This window comes from Halictus rubicundus, chromosome 7 (genome assembly GCF_050948215.1).
Source record: "Halictus rubicundus isolate RS-2024b chromosome 7, iyHalRubi1_principal, whole genome shotgun sequence".
NCBI lineage: Eukaryota > Metazoa > Arthropoda > Insecta > Hymenoptera > Halictidae > Halictus > Halictus rubicundus.
The window spans coordinates 14,338,003-14,360,171 of NC_135155.1; the positions used below are offsets into that span (position 1 = coordinate 14,338,003).

Genomic DNA, 22,169 nt, shown 5'->3' on the forward strand with positions numbered 1-22,169 from the left:
CTATTGAAGTAAATAATGCAATTTTTTCTAGTTGAAAACAGCTATAAATGAGTTCGCTATAGTATGTTTAAAGAAATAAAAATAAAAAGGAAGGTTAAATGAATAATCACTACAACAAATTGTTTCCGTTTCGGTTTCATTAATTAAATTAGACTATTTTGAAGGAGGAGGGGTAATTATGCAATCGACAAGTTTAAACAAGATTATCACCCATCGTCGAACGCATTAAACAATTTTTCTATAGAATCGAAAGCAACGAGGATGCATGGATCTAGAAATTATTTTCTCGGATGATCCCATAATCCGATGGATGCGTACCATTTTATGGGATGAGACGAAGATCCCTTCTCCAATCTCCCATGGCCGTATTATCGGGTATTATCGGGCCATATGGAATTTGGGACCGAAAATAGTCCCGTGCAGGAAATTGCTAACGACTTAAACGTTGGGGCGGTGCTTGCGGGGACCGTGAGTCCCATGGGGCCCCAGTTGTGATGGATGGAGGTTGGCCACTCTGTAATTTGAAGGCGTTACATGTGTACCCTAACGCGTAGTTCTGCTACGATCCTCCATATGTCCCCGATTGTCGTCCTCTTTAACCTCCGGTAGGTATATGGTGTATGGTGTATGGTGTATGGTGTGTATCCCACACCGGCCGACCAGCGAATTCCATTATGAAACGGACCGGACGTTGCTAACGAATTTTTTCCTCGTTTCCCGCACCCCAGCTGCTGCGAATAACATTCTCTCGGGCTAATCGTTCCATTGTGTCGCGAACGTTCCGTTTATTTTGCACACCGCCGACGATCTAGGCGAGTTTTGCTGTCGCGAAACTTTCTGTCGATTTGCCGGATCAGTTTTACGAGAATTAATTATAGTATTAATGTAGAATTAATTTCGGATGAATTTCGAATGAATTTTGAAGTGGTCACTATAGTCGATTTATTAGAGCTTGATTCTACTATACGAGTTTTGATGTCGCGAAACTTTCTGTCGATTTGCCAGATCATTTTCCCCCGGAATTAGGGGAATTGATTATAGAATTAATGTAGAATTAGTTTCGGATGAATGTCGAATGAATTTTGAAGTGGCCCCTATAGTCGATTTATCAGAGCTTGATTTTACTGTGCGAATTTCGATGTCGCGAAACTTTCTGTCGATTTTCCAGATCATTTTCTCTCGGAATTAAGGGAATTGATTATAGAATTAATGTAGAATTAATTTCGGATGAATTTCGAATGAAGTTTGAAGTGATCGCTATAGTCGATTTATCAGAGCTTGATTTTACTATGCGAATTTTGATGTCGCGACAATTTGCAAAATTGTGTCAAACCATTCTCGTATAATATCGACCTGAGAGATTCCTTACTTACCAGCGCAGCAAACGAGAAGCAGAAAGTAGAAGCGAATAATTGCACCAGGTAGCAGCAGCGCTCAGAACGATCATGTTACTCGTTCGATAACGTTGCTGATGTATACTCCATTACTGCGTTATATTTAATCTGCCGATTATATGCAAAAATTTACAAACATAATCGAAATGAACCGGTTTTTCTTTAGGGAAAAAATTCGACGCCGAAACGAAAACAACTTTCACGCAAACCTCGTCAACATTTATCGAGCCAAAAACTATACAAATCACCGAAGAGACTGCAAATATAAACCGGTCGTCTCCGAGATGCATTTATTTGAAGCAGAAACGATCTTCGACATTTTGGAACGTCGACGAAGATCCGGCACCTCAATGGCTGATAGCGGAAGCACTATCCGCTGTCAATAGGACCACCGAGGTGTGCGAACAATCATTTTTATTCCTTCCAGTTTTCAGTACACTATTTTCATTTCGCTAACAACCTTCAAACGGAATTGAAAGTCTTGATGTTTTTTGAAAATGGAAAACCAGAATACTAAATTAACACTAAAATGACAAAATTATATTTAAAGCTGTGTGCAATTTTTATTATGTCAGATTCAATAAGGGAATTGATGTGATCATTCCCCGCGAATGCATCTTTATCATTTCAATAATTGCAAAATGACAAAACTTAAAATCGGTCATTTTGAACGACAGTTTAGTGTTAAATATTTCTCGGACGAGCAATGCCGGGTTAAAAGAATAAAAAAAAAGCCCGTTCATCTTTCGAAAACGCTATTCGACGGATAATGGAGTACAGTTAACGTAAACGTTTTTCCGTTGTTTTCCCGGCACGCGGTATCGACCGATCGAATCGAATCAGCACAGCGAGCGATGGACAAAGGTGGAAGCATCGTCGAGCAAGGAGACCGAGTGAGTTGTTCGGCCAATGAAAAACAACCGAAAAAAATTCCCTTTTTCTCCTTCTTTTTTTTTTTATTTTAATCGAAAAAAAACCTGCCGATTTTTCCGGCTGTTGGCGAAAATTCGAGGCGGCCGAAATGATTGCATCCGGATTCATCGAATTTCTCCGTGGACGCGTGCACGTTGCACGCCGCTCGATGATAAAATGGAATTCATAAAAGTATCCGATGAAATTCCAACACGTAAATCGTAATATGCTGGCCGGCGATTTCGTGCGGGAATTGTAGACATTTCTCCTGTGTCAAACGCGACGGGGAAATTTTACAATCATTCCTACGATCGCGGAATTTCGCGAACGTTGCGAGACGTACGTTCCTCGAAGCCTGGTACGGTAGTGCTCGCTTAAATTTCACTGAATCTGTTACTTCCAAATATCAACCGAAATATCCAACGAAAACGATGCCGCGCTACTTGCTCACTTATATTTGCACGTCCCATCCCCACTCTTCCCCCACCAGTTACTGCCCCGAGGAGCCTTATCTCAGTAGACAAGGAAAGAGAATAAAACTATTGGAACGGAAACAGATGTCCTCCAAAGAGATATCACGAGCGTAAAAGGTAATTATGCGATAAAGAAAATTTCAAATTCGGTCATTTTTGGCTTACCTTTTCAAACGTAGTACCAGCGAATTGTTGAGATTTTTCTGATTAAAACGAGTACAAACACGATGTGGGTCGGACTAGTTTTATACACTTGGAATTTCGAATGCTGACTTTTTTGTTTTACCTTTTCGAACGTGGTACCAATGGATTGCTGAGATTCTTCCGATTGAAACGAGTCCAAACACGACACATATTCGTCTACTTTTACAGACCTCATGATAGCAACCATACCTTCGACCTTAATTATGTCATTTACATCAAATCTATAAAACTAGTCCGACCTACGTCGTGTTTGGACTCGTTTTAATCGGAAAAATCTCAGCAATCCATTGACACTACGTTTGAAAAGGTAGGAGGAAAATTACTGCATTTTAAATTTTCTTTATTGCACGTTTATGTTTTACTATTCTCTTACTATGTCGAACTCGAGTCAATTTCTGGAACAGAAAGACTACCCTGTGAAGCAAGAATTTCGCTTTGGGACTCAAACTTTGCAAATTTACGTGAGCACTACTGTATTTATTACTGTATATTTTGTGTACAGCAATAATTTTAATTAATAGGTACGAGTCGATGATTTCGGAACTCAAACAGAAACTCAGTCGGACGAAAATGGATCTTGACGAAGCTCTGAAGAAAAAATTGATGGCGAAAGAGAAGTACAAGAGGTAATTTTTTCTTCTAAATTTTTACAAAATTCTTACAAATTGAGATGTACGTACATGCTAGACGCCATAGATGGATGTGCGACGATAAGGGGATTTCCAAACGCGACGCTAAAACAGAAAGATAGTATTTTCCATGTTCAAGTAGATTCAAATTGAAAATCATATTTTTAGAAGCCACAAACGTGTACATATCAGTAGCTTAATGTTAACTGAAGCTAAAATATACTATAACATTGCAGAACATTGGAGGACGTGAGATCGGAAGCTCGAAAGGAGAACGAGATGCTTCAAGAGAGAATTGTTCGAATCTGCACATCTGTCCTTGAGAATTTCGGTCCTCGCATGGCTGAAAAACGGGGGAACAACTATCAACTAAAATGCAGCAAACGCCTGAGATTTCGCGAGAATGTCTCCAGCAACCTGCGCAAAAAGGTAAATGCATCGAGTGTCATCAGACTGCGGATTTTATGCATTTATGACAAAAACGAGTAGCTGCAGTTTGAAACAATAGAAAGATTAAAAGAATTCATATATTACCTTCGACCTGCTAAAACTGATTAAGAGGAAAAGAAATTTTTAAGTGGCTTCTGTTTCGTGTAACAGATACAGACAATTTTTAACTAGCTTCCACTTCTTGTAACAGTTACAACTAATTAATTAATTTGTACGCTTAACAATTTTGTCAGTTGCGAACGGTGGTGATGAGGTCGAACAAATTAAAACGGGAATTGACGAAGACGAGGGCAGCCCTGAAGAGCAAAACGGAGAAATGCGTATCGATCCACAAATGCTTCGAGAAGCTGCAACAGGAGATGGACACGAGCGAGGTCAACTTGAATAAATTGATTTCGGAGAACCTGGAGCTTCGAAAGAGGATCGAGGACACTCGGGAATGGGTGCAGAACAATATCAGCAAGGAGAACCACGAGAAAAGCAACGCTGTTCACTATAGAGACATGCAGAGGAGCAGGGAGTTGACGAACTTGAAGAAGAAGGCGGACGAGGACTTTACCATGATCACACAGCTGAGAAACAAGTGTGTTCGCACTTCAATCGAACGTAGATCAAATCCGCAAGTTCGAAAAATTATGAAACTTTCGGGATGATTTTTTTGAGATTTTTTTTTTTTGCTGTCCAAATTCACTTTAGGCGAGTAAAATCGACCCTTGAAAATTCGGCTTGAAAGTGATAGTTAATAAGTTGAATCTTTTAGGTTGATAAGATCGGAATCAACGAACGCCAACAAGGGGTTCTTGCTGAACAGCTACAAAAGCCAGTTGGCAGACTTGAACAAGGAGAAGAACCAACTTCTGTCAAAAATCAGCAATTTGCAGAACGAGATTGCAGCCGTGAAGTCTAACAATTCGCAACTGAAAGCCAAGGTGGATATTCTAAATAAAAATTGTTAAATATTTCATGGGTATATTTTCTCTTGTTAATGAGCATTGTTCCGTAGATCTCCATTTTGAACAGCGAAAAGGACAAACTGCTTTCTCACAACGAGAAATCGAAGACTGACATGGAAAAGGTACTGGTATACATATTTCAATCAATAGTATTGAACAAAGTTGGTCTTTTAACAAATTATAAATTTTTATAAAACGCCTTAATTGACAAAAAAATGTACAAAGTTGCCACACCTAATTTGAGCTTCTTCAATATCTTGTTTATTTTCTATAACAGGAAAAGTGTCAAATGATAAAAATATTCGATTCGAAGGAACAGCGCTGTAATACTAACTATATCTAATCAATAGTACTAATTATACTACTAAAATATTCGTAATAATTGAGTAATGGATGAAAATAGTGAAACCATGATCGAAAGTGATCGATGATCGGTGATCGAAAGATTAATAAAAGAAGAATTGTTGAATTACAATAAATATTCAATAATGTCAATTGGTTTTCCTGCCAATTTTAACATTTTAAATAAATTTATCAAATGATAAATATGTAAACATAAATATAATTAAATTTAAAATAATGACACGATTGATACAATAAAAGACAGAGTGCAATATTGCTTCTACATGTTTATTGTCTTATTTTTAGTCCGAAACGCAAACTAGTAAAAAGTTCGACGACGCAGTGCAACAGAAGGTTGAAAACATGAGAGCTAACTATGAGGAGACTATTAAATCAATGACAACGAAATTAGCAGCCGCGAAAAATCAGAACGTGGAGTATTTGAAGAGCGTAAAGGTATAAACGAAAATGTTTTTATTTATAGAAATTGAGAAATAAATTCTGACTTGTGGAGAAGGATTTTTATTTTCAATTTTCTTCTTCTTTTGTTAACGATTCCAGGACTTTTTGAGGAGGCTCTGCGACTCTCAAAGCGATTACGAGAAGCAGAGAAATCCAAAAGCGGATGAGCCTAGTGAAAAAGAGGCTCAGAAAACCGCGTGCAATATTCTCAACATGACACCAGAAGAATTATCAGGCTTCATCAATGGAAAGACACCTAACTCGGTAAATTGTTCTTGAAAATTAGCAAATTTATCATTAAATGCAGTATATTTTGCTTGTCACAGGCTAGTTAATTATTCTCAGTAGCTGTGATGGTATGAGAAACTTTTCTGTGAACCCAAAATTTCATTTAAAACGAATTGCATACCTACTCTTAAAATTTTAGAGTCCAAAGTTTCAAATTCAATTGTTAAAATTACTAATAACATATTTGTAGAGTTTTTCCGAAATTAAATATTTGTAGCTTTTACCCGAATATGTCGGTAAAAGTTTCGTAAAAATATAATGCAAAACAAAAAAGTTTTTACACCTTTTTTACATACATCGAGACTGTAGTTACAACATGCAACAAAAATGGTCATACCATCGCAGTTATTTTTTTCCAACAATCTTACGTCCACAACAAATTCATTTGCAAACTAGGTTAATACCTGGACATTGGAATTGAACCGCATACTGACGAAGACAAATTTTTCTGAAAATCTGTCAAAGTTTTTGTTGAAGAAAGCAACGAGAAGACTGAAATCGTAATGGAGGATCTACGAACGGCAATTTAAACGATATTTTTAAATAAACATTTTTCTAAATTGTTCGCTTGTATATTAAGGAACAAGTGTACGGTATAATATTTTGATTAATGGTTTCGTATTGAATGTATTATTGTTTCTATTTGTAACACTTTTTTCGTGTGAAGAAAACAACTTTAAACCCCCCGATGCACGAGACTTTGATTTTGGGAGAAAAGTGGACGAGTACATGTTTTAGAAGAATGTATTTGGTAGTAAAAATGCGATTATGTTCCTATGGTAAGTATAATTCGAACGACGATCATCGATAAATGGGGCTAAAGTACCGCGAGTAAGTCGCACGAGTTATAAATAGCGATAAATGCTTAGGAAATGTGACGGAAACTCCGCGGATCACAATAGTACAATAAACATTGCTAGACTGCGGATTTTTATGCAAAATCAAAATTGTCTAGGCTAATCGTAAAAAATAGAAATAAAATAAAAGTGTATTGTTTCTTTTATCTTGGAAACAAAAATGCTTTTACCATTTTTTAATTTTTCTCTTTTTTCCACAGCTTGTTTTATTCATTCGTTTTAAGTGATAAATGCATAAAACCCGCAGTCTAGTAATAATAAAAAGGACAGCGTATCAAAGTGAACAATTATCAGAAAAAGGCTTCCTCGGAATTGACTACTTTGATCAAATTGAAAAATGAATCGACTTGGTAATTCTTAATTCACTTTAATCCCATATTACTCCACACAAATTCGCAAAATTATTCGTTCACTACGTTCACACTGATTAATAAACAACTTCATTTGTTTGTTTCCAATCAGTAGAAAAGACTGGAATTATGGCGACCGTCGACCCATGTATTTCAGAACACACTCTATAAAAAAATATATAACTGATGTAATTTCGATTATTTGTACTGGAAAAAAATCACACCTGTGCTTTAAATACCAGTAAATATGTGTGCAAAATCCCAATGCAAAAGGTTTGATAGTTCTTCTGAAAAAAATCCAGAGAAATTTGCGAAAACCAGAATACCCCCTTAAAACCCCCAAGTCGATTCACAATGCAACCCAATCGCATACTAAAGAACCACTCAAACAACCATTTCTCAATTATCGCTCTGCAGCTCGCTGGACCCGGTGGCATCCGGCGCCTTCTGCAGCTGAGCACTCTGGAATCTCTCATAGCCATTACTGTCCCCATAGATTTTCCTGCCAGGGACTCTGTCGTCATCCTTAACGCTGACTTCGGTTCCAATCTGCACTGGCCAAGGCAGTTTGCCATCGTCCCTGACGGACACCTGGTTCGCCAGCTTCCTGTCGGTGCTCTGATCGATTGGCTCGTTATTCCTGAGACTCTCTATCGCCATCTTGCGTCTAGCTTCCTCGTCAGGGTAGGAATAAGGCCTGTCGAAGCTGGACCTCTTGAGATAGGAGTCGTAAGCATCGTAGAGTCGTCTGAAACGGTAACCACTGGGATCGACGTTCCCAGGAATGCGTTTGTAGGTCCTGTCTCTGGCTCCTGGTGTCCTTGGAGCTTCGTAGGGTCTGGGGTAGTTCCTCAGGTCCACGGGTTTACGGACTATTTCAGGAAGTGTCGCGTAATAGATGATCCTCTTTGGTTTTGGCGTTGGTCTGGGACCTCTGTAGAGGTCCAGGTCCTCGTCTCTGTATCTGGTGAAGTATAGTACACTGTGTTAGGTTTGTAGAGTGCTATAGAGCATTGAGAAGGACTTGGCTTTCCATGCATTCTTCTTCACAGACGTTCACTACGATTTTTAGAGACACTTAACTGTACCATCTACATTTATTCGTTCCATACATTCGTTCAGTTCAGGAATAACTAAAAATTAGGGACTCGGGAATGAGCAAATAATTTTCAGTAGGTAATGTAATGAGTATCAATCTAAATTGACTGAATTGAATCATGTTTTTTTTACCTGTCATAGTAATAAGAATTTTCCTGAGGCACATGCATATAGTAGTTCCTCTCCATTCGGTAGCGATCAGGATAATAATAACTATACCTCCTCCGATAAACCAGAGGATCATACTCCCGATCTCTAGGCATGTTCCTATAATAATCATAGTCATCGTATCCTCTGGACACAGGCATGTCTCTAGGGTCCCTGTGATCATAACTGCGCCTATGATGACTGGTAACGAAGTCAGCTCTGCGAGTCTGGTAGCTTCTCGAATTAGGCGACTCTTCGTCCTCCTCTGTCTGCTGGATCATCTGATCCAAGCCTCGATGAGGAAACTCGACGGACAATGATTGCGAGGACCAAGACTCCGGAGAACTCACGCGACCTTCTCGGACGTTTTTCGTGGTTGCGATTTGCTCCATTTTTGTTTCGTTGTCAGCATCCCTTCGGACCCTTGACACGCCACCACCTGCGTTGGCTGTGATGCCTCCGAGGCCGTCATCGGGCCGAAGGACTGTCATCATGATCCCCGTTTGGAAGATCCTATCGTTGATCTCCGAGTCGTCTGTGTCGTCTCGATTTCTGGGCGAGAATGGTAAAAAAGAGTGTATAAAATGTGTGCTCTAAAATTGTTCTAACGTATCTGAGTCTGTTTTGACCCTGAACTTCAAGGACATCTAACTAATCAGGTTCGTTCAATAAAAAGATTGAAATTTAAATCTTGAAAAAAATGTTGAGGTTGAAATTGTCAAAATACTTTTCTGTTTCATGTGATTTTTTTTTATGACACCTGCGCTAACATATTCGTGACACTTTTCTGATTAAAATGAGCCCAAACACGACACAATTTGGATCATTGTTACTTGTTCAATCCACCATACCGGAAAACCTCGATTATCCGAATTAATTACAAGTGCATACATATTGGGATAATAGTTACCTAGCTGTAATGCAAGATTAAATCTTTATTGATTTGTCCAATAGATGGCATCGTACATCGATCGCATCAAATTGGTTCGGATATTCGAGGTTCCACTAAATCCTCAATCAAGCGAGTAATCATGTTCCAAACTATGTCGTGCTTGGACTCATTTTAACCAGAAAAATGTCACGGATACGCCAATAAGAATTTCGTAAAAAAATTATTGTCAACAAAAAGGTTTCGCCAATTTTTGGAGCAATTGTCAATTGTCTCACTGACATAGATGCTCGTTAAAATTGATATGAACGAATTTTTGTTTGTTGTGTTTCACTATAAATATTTTCTCTGCATATCTTACTCATCTCTGTTCCTCTGCTCATCGTCAGGAGTCAACAGGATTCGTTGGAATCTTTCCTGCGGCTTGTGACCGAGCAAACAAGGCGCCGGAAGACTGTTCGGTTCTATTTGCTCGGCGTTGAGATCGAGTTTGTCGTGTTTGAGATCCGTTTGAGCATTTCCTGGAGAATCTAGACGACCAACGCCGCTCACGCTGCGAACTTCAAACGCGGAGGAGTCTGATCGTGGCAAGGATGGGTGGGCCCAAGCATAAGTCGCGTATGGCAGCACCTGCCACGCTTTGCCGATCCCGGATGCGACGATACCCGTCAGGAAGAACAGTAGCGGGTACAGTTGAAAGAGGAGCAGCCGCATTGTTTATCTAAAAATTATTATTAAGTATTATTCCTTTTCTTTGTTCTAAAAAGCAGTATGATACCTTAATACTAGAAGGATCATAAGGTTGCAGAGGACAATTATTTTACAAGTCAACTTTGAAGATTTTGCAACATAAAAATTCGTACAATTAGTACAATCTGTGCACTTTCAAACAACCTAATCATTTAGAAAAAAACCCACTAGATTTTTCCAAAAAAATTCCTATACACCCCACAGATAAAATTGCGAGAACAAAGCTCCTGGGAGGGAGTCTGTTACTCCGCCATTTTTAAATATTTCGCGACGAAAAAATTCCTGCAAGTAGCACAATCTATATACTTTCAAACAATGTACTCGTTTAAAAGAAGGGTCCCTAAATTTTCCAGAAAAAAATCAGAAAAATCTGTGCTTCTTCAGACAGTGGACCAGGTGTGAGTTCTGAAATGGAGTCTGTGCGAGCACATTGTAGATTTTTGAGAAAAATAGTCGCGCGCCGCTGCAATTGTCAACAGACTGTATCGAGGATGAATACCGGCCGAAGCTTTCACTGAACTATGAAGGCAGGGAGAACTATGAAAAAAAAGGAACACTATGCGACAGACGTTTAATGACCGTTCCGTCCGGTAGCCACGCGCGGTCAGATGAGATCGTCCTCGTGTGGCATGGCGGCCAGTGTCCGATTCCCCATAACAAATATAATTTCCCAGGCCGTTTCCGTGGTATTATACACCGAGTTCCGGGCAACACGTAGATCCGGTCGCGAGCGATTGTTCACTCGGCTACATTTACGGTGCCATCGAACTAGAATCCAACTTGTTGATACGATGCGAGAGAGCGCGTACAAGTTCAATGCACCCCGCGCACCGCATGATTCTGTCGATACCGATTCCGGTTGCGAAATTTTCAATGACAATGGGTCCCTCGAAATGTCGATCGTTGGTCGCTAGTTGTTTCCTACTGTGACTGCAAATATACTGTCGACATTCTGTGTTACATATTTGGAATCGATTTTCGGAAAATTCTATAGGATTTTTCTTGTTGAAATCCTCTACAGCGAAATTCCTATAATTAGTACAATCTATATGCTTGCAAACAACATACTCGTTTTAGAAAAATGTCCCTTAGTTTTTCTAAAAAAAATTCCCAAATGGCTCTTTCATTTCTCTGTCTTAATGAGAGAGGCTGCCAGTCAGCAATTTTTTAAGATTTTGCAACGAAAAAATTCCTAGAATTAGTACAATCTATATGCTTGCAAACAACGTACTCGTTTTAGAAAAATGTCCCCTAGTTTTTCTAAAAAAAATTCCCAAATGGCTCTTTCATTTCTCTGTCTTAAGGAGAGAGACTGACACTTAGCAATTTTTTAAGATTTTGCAACGTAAAAATTTCTAGAATTAGTACAATCTATATGCTTGCAAACAACGTACTCGTTTTAGAAAAATGTCCCCTAGTTTTTCTAAAAAAAATTCCCAAATGGCTCTTTCATTTCTCTGTCTTAAGGAGAGAGACTGACACTTAGCAATTTTTTAAGATTTTGCAACGAAAAATTTTCTAGAATTAGTACAATCTCTATACTTTCAAATAATCTACTCGTTTAAAAAAAGGTCCCCTAATTCCTCCAGAAAAAATTCTTGAAAATCTTTTTCGGGTAGTGAGACACGACGAAACAGCAAAACAGTTTATGGAACCGTTGATCTATCCCATTGATATTAGAGAAAACAAAAACGGTAGCATTGTCACCGATTGATCGTCGTTTAGTTCACAAATCGATGGACCGTATCGAAGCAAAAGTTCCCAAGAACGATAGCTTCTTGCGTTCGCAGAACGAGAACATGGAAGCGAAGGATAGAACTTCTTAGCGGAACAAATCGGCTGCAGGATCTTCTCCGTTAGCATCACAATCGCGCGATTATGGTCACCGTTTTACAGTTAAACCGTGGACCGTTTTAATTCCCCACTATATTTCGGTGGTGACGTAATCGCTGTTTTGGGAGTGCGATTTTGGCAATGAGACTGAATGATGGAAAATGAAGTGTGGAGTACTGTGATCGACGAAATTGAGGATGATGATTGTATAGTGTATTTTTCGAAATGAAAAGTATAGTGAATTTTTTGAGATGAAACAAATTACTGAAATGAAATGAAAGTAGATTTCAGGATTTGGAGAATTGGAAGGCACCTGATTATGATAAAGGAATTTCATTTGTCAAATATAATTTAAGCAGTAATAATTTGAGACCTTCGTTCAAAAGCTGGGCAAGTCCATTTTGCGATAAAATTGTACTTGTTCAAGCCCTACATATTTTTATGTGTCGTTTATTGTTTGAAATATATAAGATTTATGGAATCTTCAAAATCTGAACTTACCCTGTTCTTGTACCCAGGTCTTTAATTATAGCTAGATAATAACTAAACAAACCTGTAAGGGTTTAAATTGTTAATAAGAACGAATAGGTATAGCTAGATTGCAGACGTTTGTGCAAATGTAAGTTTTGATGGCCTTTACAGAAACTGAACTTAAACATAAGATGGATTTCTGATAACATGCGTGGAAAATGTTTTTCTACAGTGGGTAATTAAAGTATTAGAACCACAAAATTACAGGTGCATATTTAACAGCGCCGTAGACTATGCCATTAATCATTGAATTTGACGAATTAATGCAAAACTGACTAGAACACAAAACACTATAAAATCATTAGAAGAATTTCAGCTGTTACATTGCTTCTATCTGAACAAAATTTTTAACAGAAGAAATACAATTTTTATTTAACGTCTTTTTTCTACAACCGACTCGGAAGATTTTTATATAAATACCCGTGGCCTGTTCACCGCGCGATTATAAAATGGATTTTTCACGATTTAAGGGCCTCTTTCGAATGAGCCCTTTACCAGCGTCAAAATATTCTTATATAATGACGAAAACTTGAGGCACGTGAAACCATTTTTTGACGGTAATGTAGTCACTCTACCTTATCGCGAATCTACGAAGACCGGGCACTTAAATGTTGAAAACGGATTTGACTGAATTAATTTGATCACCCGCTGCAGATGAGGAACCGCATGACCCACATACGATCGACGCAGTCAATGAAACTGCCGTTCAAGCTGGAGGAAGAGCTATCGAATGAATGTCTGTGCGATGTCTGAGAGAAAAATCGTTTACCTGGATTCCAGAGTGTCCGCGGCTTCCGAATGTCGTCGACTGTTCGGAGCTGCTACGATTACTATGGTCCGCGGACTACGGCTTCCCGGTTTACCCTGGCTTCGTATCTGCATACCGTGCTGTTGTCGCCTCTAAAACACGCTAACCCCTCTACCTGGAGGCCTGCGACTACGTGCTAGTGGTGGGACAAATTCAACGACCTGCTCATTAACACTAGAACAAGTCGAAATCGATATTAGGGGTCGTGCCTGCTTAACTATCTGTAGACAAAGCGGGATGTTCAGCATTTTTTCGGAAAAATCTTACGAACCTATCTTTTCATCAAACACGTTGTTCGAAATAGATTGTGGTACTTGTGGGAATTGTTTTGTTGCAAAATCTTCAAAAATGACTGCGTCGCAGTCGTCTGAATAAGATAATCATTTCTGGTTAATAATCAGGAAAAATGGGGTCTTTAGTTTTTTTGGAAAAATCTGAGGAATCTGCTTTTCTAAAAAAAAATAGGTTTAATAAAAAAGAATCATTAGATTTTTCCGAAAAATTCCTAAAAATCATGTCTTTTTGAGATTGTCAACGACATGGGCCCTTAACACGTATGAGATAAGTGGTATTTCAAAAATCGGAGATTATGGGGATATTTTCTATGATGTTGAGCAAGTCTCAGTCCCATCGCTTCTGAAACACGCTAACACTTCGACTCACAAGCCGTGACTACTGTCCTCAACTGGTCGCTGATTTTAACTGTAATTCTTGCACCGAAAGATAAGAGAATGACTTCCTCCTTCAGCGCTGCCAGAGAACCGAGATGCGTCCATTACAGTTACTCCTAAAAACATTCCAGACACCAAGCTAATTTGTCTTTGACGTTTGTTCTTTTAGTATGCGACCAAAAAATTATTTTCGGGACTTTCCCATTATTTTTTCCAAATTTTATAGATCTAGGAATCTTGTTCGGGTTACTAATTTGACAGATTTACCCATTTTTTCGGGTTGTTAATTTTGCAGATTAATTAATTTTGTTCGGGCAAATTTTACAAATCAATTAATTGTGCTGAGATTGTTCATTTTAGATTTACTAATTCTGTTCAAGTTGTTAATTTTAGATTTCTTAATTCTGTTAGGGTTGTTAATTTTACAGATTTATTCATTTTTGTTGATTAATCATGTTCAGAGCAAAGTAGTAATTGTGTAAATTTGTTGAAGAATTATTTTGGTCCAATTGCTCCAATAAATAATTATTTACTACCCCAGTTAATGAAGTATCGCAACAGAATTAAAGCGATATACCTTAATTAATGAAAGGGGAAAATTAACACAACCTGCGCGCGCGCGCGTGTGTGTGTGTGTGTTTATGTATACGATGTTGCAGCTATTGTTGGATTGGCTATTGTCTATATTATTGATTGTACAAACATCGGGTCCATACAAACATACAATTAGTGTCGATTTTTTGATTCTATATGTCTAGGGTAGCCCAAAATAAAATGTTTTAATGTGGAAAAGATTTTCCAAAAATTACTGCTAGTCGAGTGGAATACTTCCAATGTTTTGATAAATTGAAAATATTTCTTTATGGAATCATTTTTCAATTTTTTAAAATTAAGTCAGAGCTCATTGCTGTCTATAAATATTCTTGAAAGACGAAAAATTTGTGGAAGTTCAAAAAATGATTATTAACCGAAGAAACGTTTTTCAGTAATTAAATTACATTTATATATTGCTATTTACAGAGTACAACAAAGTTGGGATAATGAACTTGGTCTGTAAGTAGACTGATTTCAAATAAATTGCGAACGACACAGTGCATAATGGTAAAGTCACGCGCTGCGGTGCATAAATTAGGGTAGAGTAGAATCGACATAGTTGCAAGATCAAGTATACAAAATTCTCGGTCCTTAGAAATAAAAAAATTTTTTTAAATACTTTGAAAACCTGTGTGCTACTCAATCGAAATAAATTATCAAAAATCAAGGCCATTCTAGAAATGTAAAAATTGCTCAACAATTATTCTCAAGTTTTGTTTAATTATTTAATTTTAATTGTTTTATAACTGTATTTGTAAATACCTTTCTTATCCTCAACATTAATCCCTTGGAAGTTAAATAAAATTTTTTCAAAAGTTTTTCTTCTTTTTTTTTAAATAATTCTTGAAACTTCTAGTTCCTTTCTGAAAAATTCTTTAGAAAACACCTGGTGCTACTTCTAAAATTGTTCTTAAATTGCTCTATTGCTCATTTTTTTAACAATCTACAGTAATTTATAGCAGGTACAAAAAATTCTTTTAAAAAATAATACAATTTTTCAAAAGTTAATTACCGATCATTTTTATCCTCATAATACAATTTTCTTGTAATTATTCCATCAGATGAACTAGTTTAAGCTACTAGTTTGCAAAAATACATTTTTTACTTAAATTACAATTTAAAAAAAACACTCTTAAGCAAAGAAATCATTGTAAAGTAACTTAAGAAAAATAGCCTATCAGCTTCCGCTTCCAGTGGAAATATGCCCCGCTCGCGTTCATGTAAACGCGGCCACCAGTTTCTATTCATTTCAATAAAGAGTGTCTCAATCTTACTACGAATAAGTTAGTGGTCCCTCGTCGTTGTGTTTTCCAAACGTTCAGAGGCAGTGATAGTGATTGTAGAATGTTGCAGTTAATTTATTAATCGATTGAATGGAATGTGGTGTTAAACCAATGTAAATAACTTAAGTGACCATTTATTTATGGTTTGAACGTGTTTATCGAGAAATCCGTGTCATCGAAACGGAATAATGGCAGAAGAAGGGAAGAAAATCTCGTTCGGGTTCGCGAAATCCATTAAAAAGCCCGTTTTGAAAACTAATGTTCCTCAAGAAACGAAGAAAGTCGATTATATAGAGTGTCTCGACGAGAAGGCTATCAAAGTAATAGGGTAAGTCGCATTTTTTCCAAATTTACGACGCCAACATAACCTATAAAGCTAACCAAACATCAGATCCTCGAATGAAAAACCATTTAAATAATTCTTTATTACAGTGAAGTAGAGAAGAAAGATGAACCGTTGATCATCCCGATGTTGGGTTCGAAAACCTGGCACGATAGAATTGTTAATAAAATCGACGCCGATATATTCGAACCCAAGGTAGCGAAGGAAGATACAATAAAAATCAAACAAGAAGACGTTTCAGAGCTGACCAATGGCAAGGCCTTGCCAAAAGATATTGTTAAAGTAAAACAGGAACCGCTAGAGGAGATTGAGAATAAAGTCATTACCTTGGAAGAACAGGCTGCGAAGGAGATCATAGCAGATTTAAAGTCTGACGACAATCAGGGGACTCAAACGGAGGCACTGACTCTGCCGATAGCGGAGGAAGAGTCTCTACGAGGTCAAGAACAGGTACAATTTTATAATTATACTTCAGCAGGATATTATTTGTACTATGATGGATATTATTCCTTTCAGTCAACGCTAGAGGACTACGAGAAAATTCCTGTTGATGCTTTCGGAATGGCGATGTTGAGGGGAATGGGATGGCAGCCTGGCAAAGGAATCGGTAAAAACGAAAAGTACGAGTCTTAGTTCAAATCGACACTGCTTTATGCATTTATATTTTATAGCTATCTAATGTCCTTGTTACAGAATGGTGTCTGTTGCAATACCAGAGCTGCGTCCTAAAGGCATGGGGTTGGGCGCTGACAAAGCAGCATTGCAGAAGGAAATTAAAGACACTAAGAAACAGGAAGAGGACCTGAAAATCGAGAAAGGTACATTCGTGAAGATCATAGCTGGCAAGCAGAGTAATAATTATGGTCAGATTGAGGGATTCGACGACGATGCGGGACGACTTATAATAAAGCTGGCTATCGGAGGAAACACTATATCCGTGAGCGAATTCATGGTGCAGCCTGTGACCAAGTCGGAGTACTCGAAGAACGCTAAAGTTCTAAGTTAGTATTAATATCTGGGTTTAGTCAAGGGACTTTTAAAACAATGTTTCAAATTGTAGAATCATTGGTGTACGAGATCTGAAAATTTTACATAATATTTGGCTGAAAATCTGCTTTTAAAAGTCCCTTCTCATCACTTTAGGACCGCAATAAATATACGAGATTTTAGCCTTTAGTATTTTATGGTGTTAATTTCAGACGCGAAGAAATATGAAGAGTACAAAGACAAGGAGTCTAACGAGGAGAAGCCTAAATTGGTGAAGAAAAAGCGATCGAGCTCGTCCGAGCATTCCAAAAGCAGCGACGAAGACGATAAAAATGTCGTTGAGGAAAAACGTAAGAAAAAACACGACAAAGAGAAAAGTAGTAAAACCGACGATAAAAAATCGAGAAGCAGAAAAAGACATTCGGAGAGCGAGGACGATAGCGATCATGGAAAGAGGCGGAAAAGAGGAAAAAGCAGATCGAGCAGCAACGATTCCTACAAATCAAAAAAATCGAAGAAATCAAAAAAGCACAAGAAACAAGACAGTTCGCCGGAGAGGTCTAGCAGAAAACACAAAAAGAAAGATAAGGAAAGGGAGAAAACCAGAGACCGGAAGTCGAGAGATCACACGGACAAACGGAAACACAAAAAGCGGGATAGGTCAAGGTCTCGATCGTCCACTAGACGATAATACTTTGCGGGGACTCCCGTTGTTTTACTTTCGTGACGAACTGTACAATTTTGTTTATATACATTTTCTAATAAAACTTATTTTTACAAAGTTGTCTCCATTTTCCCATTTGTTTAAGGCGAAACCGCGTTTTAAGCAAGAGAGTGATTCTTTATTTACATATCTGGCGACGGTTTACGTAATGCCTGATAAAGTAGCAGTAAGCGTACATAACCTCGAAAAGTATCATGTTATGTGCCAACATCGTCAAACAAGGGTTCCGAACAATGTCGAGTATGTACGCTTACTTCTTTTTGGAATATTATAATGAAGATATTGAAAATTGTTTCGCGAATAATGTGTAATAATAATCATACTTTTTTAGCATTCCGTTTGGCGCTAGTTCAGCTCGCAGTCGGCGAAAATAAATCGGTGAACGTGGCACGAGCAGTTTCTTTTATCGAAACCGCTAAACAGCAAAACGCTGACATTGTTGCACTGCCCGAATGCTTCAACTCGCCATATGGAACATGTAATAACATTCTATTGCCACCTTTTACGATAATTTCACTCCGAAAATTATTTAAAAGATTGCTCGAACAAATTTCACACCCCATCGGTTCAACTCTCGCGCGCGCCACAAGGGGGTGGTTTAATTCATAAGAATAACAATAGACTACTCCCTCTTTCATTGTTTTTATGGTAAAAAATTATGGCGCAATTTTTAAAGACGTATCAACTGCATCGAAGAGACAGACTTTTAGATTGATTCTTATAGTTTAAATATTCTTTTGATTAGTGAGTATCGATAATTCAATCAGCTACCGCATGACACTAATAAAACTACATGGTCCCATTTACAAAAACATAGGTGACCTTGAGAAAATTTTGTCGGACATCATAATACCCCATTGAATTTTACCATGTCTTCCTCCTTATATTTCTTCCTTTTATCAATAATAAATGAGATGCCTATGCTTCTGGAAAAATCAATATTTTAAAATTATGAAGCTCAAGGTTACGCGAGGGTCATGGTGTCGTAGATCGTTGAACTCGTCTTGACCTTGGCTATCGCGTATTGCTTCGATTAAGAAAACATGGATGACAAATGCAGAGACAAACGGGTAATTTGTTATATTTATATTTTATTGAACGCAGCGCATTTTCCAAAATATGCGGAAAGCATTCCAGACGGCGAAACGAGCGTCGCTTTGTCGAATGCGGCCAAGAAGAATAATGTTTACGTCATCGGTGGTACAATACCCGAAAGAGAATCCGATAAATTATACAACACGTGCACCGTTTGGGATCCCGACGGGACTCTAGTGGCCAAACACAGGAAGGTAAACAATGTTCGCTTTTACAAGCGATTTTGCCAATGTCCGTTTTTAATAAATTACGGAAAACACTGAAACAAACGCCTCGATCCCCGTAAGCTGGATATTTTCGAAGATTTGTGCATCAATTTTGTTTTACATATTTTCAACCCTGTAATAGTATCCTCGGATCTCTCCTGACCTGAACAAAATTGTTGTACACTGGTTTTCGCTACTGTATTGCAGAACAATTGTTTAAAGAACAATTCTTTACAAGATTTGAATATTGTAGTCTTACATTACATGATTAATTTTAATCACAGCTGGACGTTCTTAGAAGTATTGACTAAATGAGTAAATTAAAAGTAGTAGCAGAGTTATAAATTGACTCGCGGTAGCCTTTAAATAAATTGCCTTTTGTTTCCAGATGCATTTATTCGACATCGACATTCCAGGAAAAATGACTTTCCGCGAGAGCGATTGCCTCAGTCCTGGAAACTCTTTGACCACGTTCGAGGCGAAGGGCTGTAAAATAGGCATCGGAATTTGCTATGACATCCGGTTTGAGGAAATGGCACGTCTATACAGGAACATAGGTACGTCGCAGAAAATTCAACTGCTCAGAAAAATAGTTTATTCAAATGGCTACAAGAACAAAACAAATCATTTTTCTTGGACTCTGTTATCAGTATACGTATTGCAAATTAATAAACTTACGAAAAAATTATTAATAATTTCCTAAGTGGCTCCTGTTTCTTGCAACAACTACAGACAATTTTTATCTTGCACAAAGATCCACTTACAACGCACCATTTCCTAGAAGGAACAATTAATAAAGCATTCTCTGCCACCACAAATCAATTCCAATTACCTTACTCGTTCCTACAAGACTATTACAGCACAAACCAAATAAATAATCGCAGGAGCTTACCGCTCGCCTTATCAGCAAAATAACCCCAGAGGTCCAAGGAAAAAGGATTGGGTACAGAAGTAATCTCGCGTCGAGTCCAAGCTTGGTGGGAGAGGGTACATACAGGGTAAAGTATGGGGACGTGATTGCCTCGGTATCAGGTCCCTGGTACCCGGGGGGTTGAAAGTAAATCGAGGAACAAGGTGGACAGGTGATCCGAGGAGTTCTGTGTCTCAGTGTCTTCATATTTTCCTATTTCCACCGTTCGCCAGATTCCCAGATGCTAACATCCTCATTCACTTGCTAAATCTGTAGCGATTAATTTTTGGCCTATTTCTTCCAGTCATATTTTGAAAATTCTGACGAAAAATCGAACAGCTATCAAACACCCAGATACATACACTGCAAATAATTCGGATTTTCAACTTGAAAATGCTGGTTGTAAAAAACCAAAAACCTCTAAAAAGAATCGAAAAATGCAAATTTCACATTGAAGTTTCCGAGCGACATCATTTATATTTTTACAGTATCAATGTATCAATATGAGTATTGTTTATGAATTTTTTCAAATTTTTTAGTGGTATGCGCTGTGGTAAAAAAATACAAAGCGTTGTTTTAGCTGAGAAGGGATTCGCGGAAGCCAGTTTTCCCACTCGGGACGGAATGCGGACACTTAAACGTGCACTACTGTAAATGTAAATGGACCGTGCAGTTCGGTGCTTTCATATTTCCTTGTTTTCTCTGTTGGCCAGGTTGCCAGATGCTGATATATCCGGGGGCATTCAATCTGACGACCGGCCCGCTGCACTGGTCGTTGTTGCAACGTTCCAGGGCAAATGACAATCAATTATACGTGGCTTGCGTGTCGCCGGCCCGCGGCTCTCCACCAGGATACGTTGCATGGGGGCATACCCAGCTAACCAACCCTTGGGGAGAGATTCTTCGCGAGCTGGATGCCGGCGAGGACATGCTTGTCGCCGATATAGGTAATTGCCCCTTTATACCCCTCCGCTCCACGAGCCGTTCCTACTAATTTATTGGCTCGCCAGATTACTACGATATTAACCCTCATCCGTCACTCCTGTCAATTTGACACGTTTTTCACGATCTGCAATTGAAAATTTAAGAGAGAAAAGAAAATTGTATACTAATTTTAAACGATCTGCAATTGAAAATTTAAGAGAGAAAAGAAAATTGTATACTACGCGTTCTCCTATGGCTACAGCTTAAACATGGACGTCTTCTGAAGAATTGAAACTTAAAATTTAGTTGATGTACAATTGCAATGTGAAATTGCCAAAGTTTGCATCAAATTTTTATATATTGCGTATACGAGGTTTTTTGGAATGTTGTATTCAACGTATGGAAGAGGTTCTAGAATTTTTATTTAGCACTTTGTATTGTTTTTCAGACCTCAAAGTCGTGGACGAAGTGAGAGCTCAGATTCCGACGTTCTCGCAGAGGCGCACCGAGTTGTACGATACTGTCTGGAAGAAGAACTAACATCAACATGCCCAAACCATCCTTTTTAATCCTTGGATAGCGGTGCCCGGGTTAATCGAAAAATCTAGACAAAATTTTATCCTGTAAGTACATATTTTATATCATTAGTGGGTCGCAGGTGTTTCAGATTTCAATGTTTAAAAACAAACTTTCTGGGTCTAGTATCCAATTAAAACTTTGCGACCTTTGGAATATGTTCCAAGATATATTTACAGAATTTCTAAAAATAAATTTTCTGTCTTTGGAATATCTAATATTTTCTAAAATCGATTCATTAATAACGTTATTTTGTACAAACAAGGTTATCTTGGTCAATTTTGAGAGAATATAAAAATTAATATTTCAGAAATTAATTACTCAATTTTTGTCGATTAATTTCAACTGCTAGCTGTTCTATTAGTAATGATAAAGAGACTAAAGCATCTCGAAAAAGTACCCTTTAAAATAAGAATAATAAATTATGTGATCGTCCGCCATCCTAGGATGAAACCTACAATAAATCTATGCTACGTTACAATTCGG

The 22,169-nt window shown here is 38.0% G+C and overlaps 4 protein-coding genes across 4 annotated transcripts; 3 read left to right on the forward strand and 1 right to left on the reverse strand.

Moving 5' to 3' along the window:
* The first annotated feature begins 498 nt into the window (after positions 1–498).
* On the forward strand, positions 499–7,419 carry LOC143355874 (uncharacterized). Its single transcript, XM_076791044.1, has 12 exons — positions 499–516; positions 610–637; positions 1,561–1,772; positions 2,238–2,287; positions 3,505–3,609; positions 3,849–4,041; positions 4,296–4,645; positions 4,823–4,991; positions 5,066–5,137; positions 5,664–5,813; positions 5,919–6,083; positions 6,504–7,419. The coding sequence occupies exons 1-12, from the start codon at positions 499–501 to the stop codon at positions 6,609–6,611; spliced, it is 1,620 nt and encodes a 539-aa protein (XP_076647159.1). The 3' UTR covers positions 6,612–7,419.
* Positions 7,420–7,429: 10 nt separating this feature from the next.
* Positions 7,430–18,431, reverse strand: LOC143355648 (uncharacterized). Its single transcript, XM_076790680.1, has 5 exons — positions 18,296–18,431; positions 13,332–13,544; positions 9,810–10,169; positions 8,545–9,111; positions 7,430–8,278 (listed from the first exon to the last, which is right to left on the reverse strand). The coding sequence occupies exons 3-5, from the start codon at positions 10,160–10,162 to the stop codon at positions 7,714–7,716; spliced, it is 1,485 nt and encodes a 494-aa protein (XP_076646795.1). The 5' UTR covers positions 10,163–10,169; positions 13,332–13,544; positions 18,296–18,431; the 3' UTR covers positions 7,430–7,713.
* On the forward strand, positions 15,885–18,033 carry LOC143355650 (G-patch domain and KOW motifs-containing protein). The gene is made up of 5 exons (XM_076790682.1): positions 15,885–16,246; positions 16,351–16,711; positions 16,778–16,881; positions 16,955–17,262; positions 17,461–18,033. The coding sequence occupies exons 1-5, from the start codon at positions 16,107–16,109 to the stop codon at positions 17,937–17,939; spliced, it is 1,392 nt and encodes a 463-aa protein (XP_076646797.1). The 5' UTR covers positions 15,885–16,106; the 3' UTR covers positions 17,940–18,033.
* Positions 18,092–22,117, forward strand: LOC143355654 (omega-amidase NIT2-like). The gene is made up of 6 exons (XM_076790686.1): positions 18,092–18,212; positions 18,304–18,450; positions 19,077–19,261; positions 19,662–19,830; positions 20,897–21,130; positions 21,556–22,117. The coding sequence occupies exons 1-6, from the start codon at positions 18,167–18,169 to the stop codon at positions 21,645–21,647; spliced, it is 873 nt and encodes a 290-aa protein (XP_076646801.1). The 5' UTR covers positions 18,092–18,166; the 3' UTR covers positions 21,648–22,117.
* Positions 22,118–22,169: the final 52 nt, after the last annotated feature.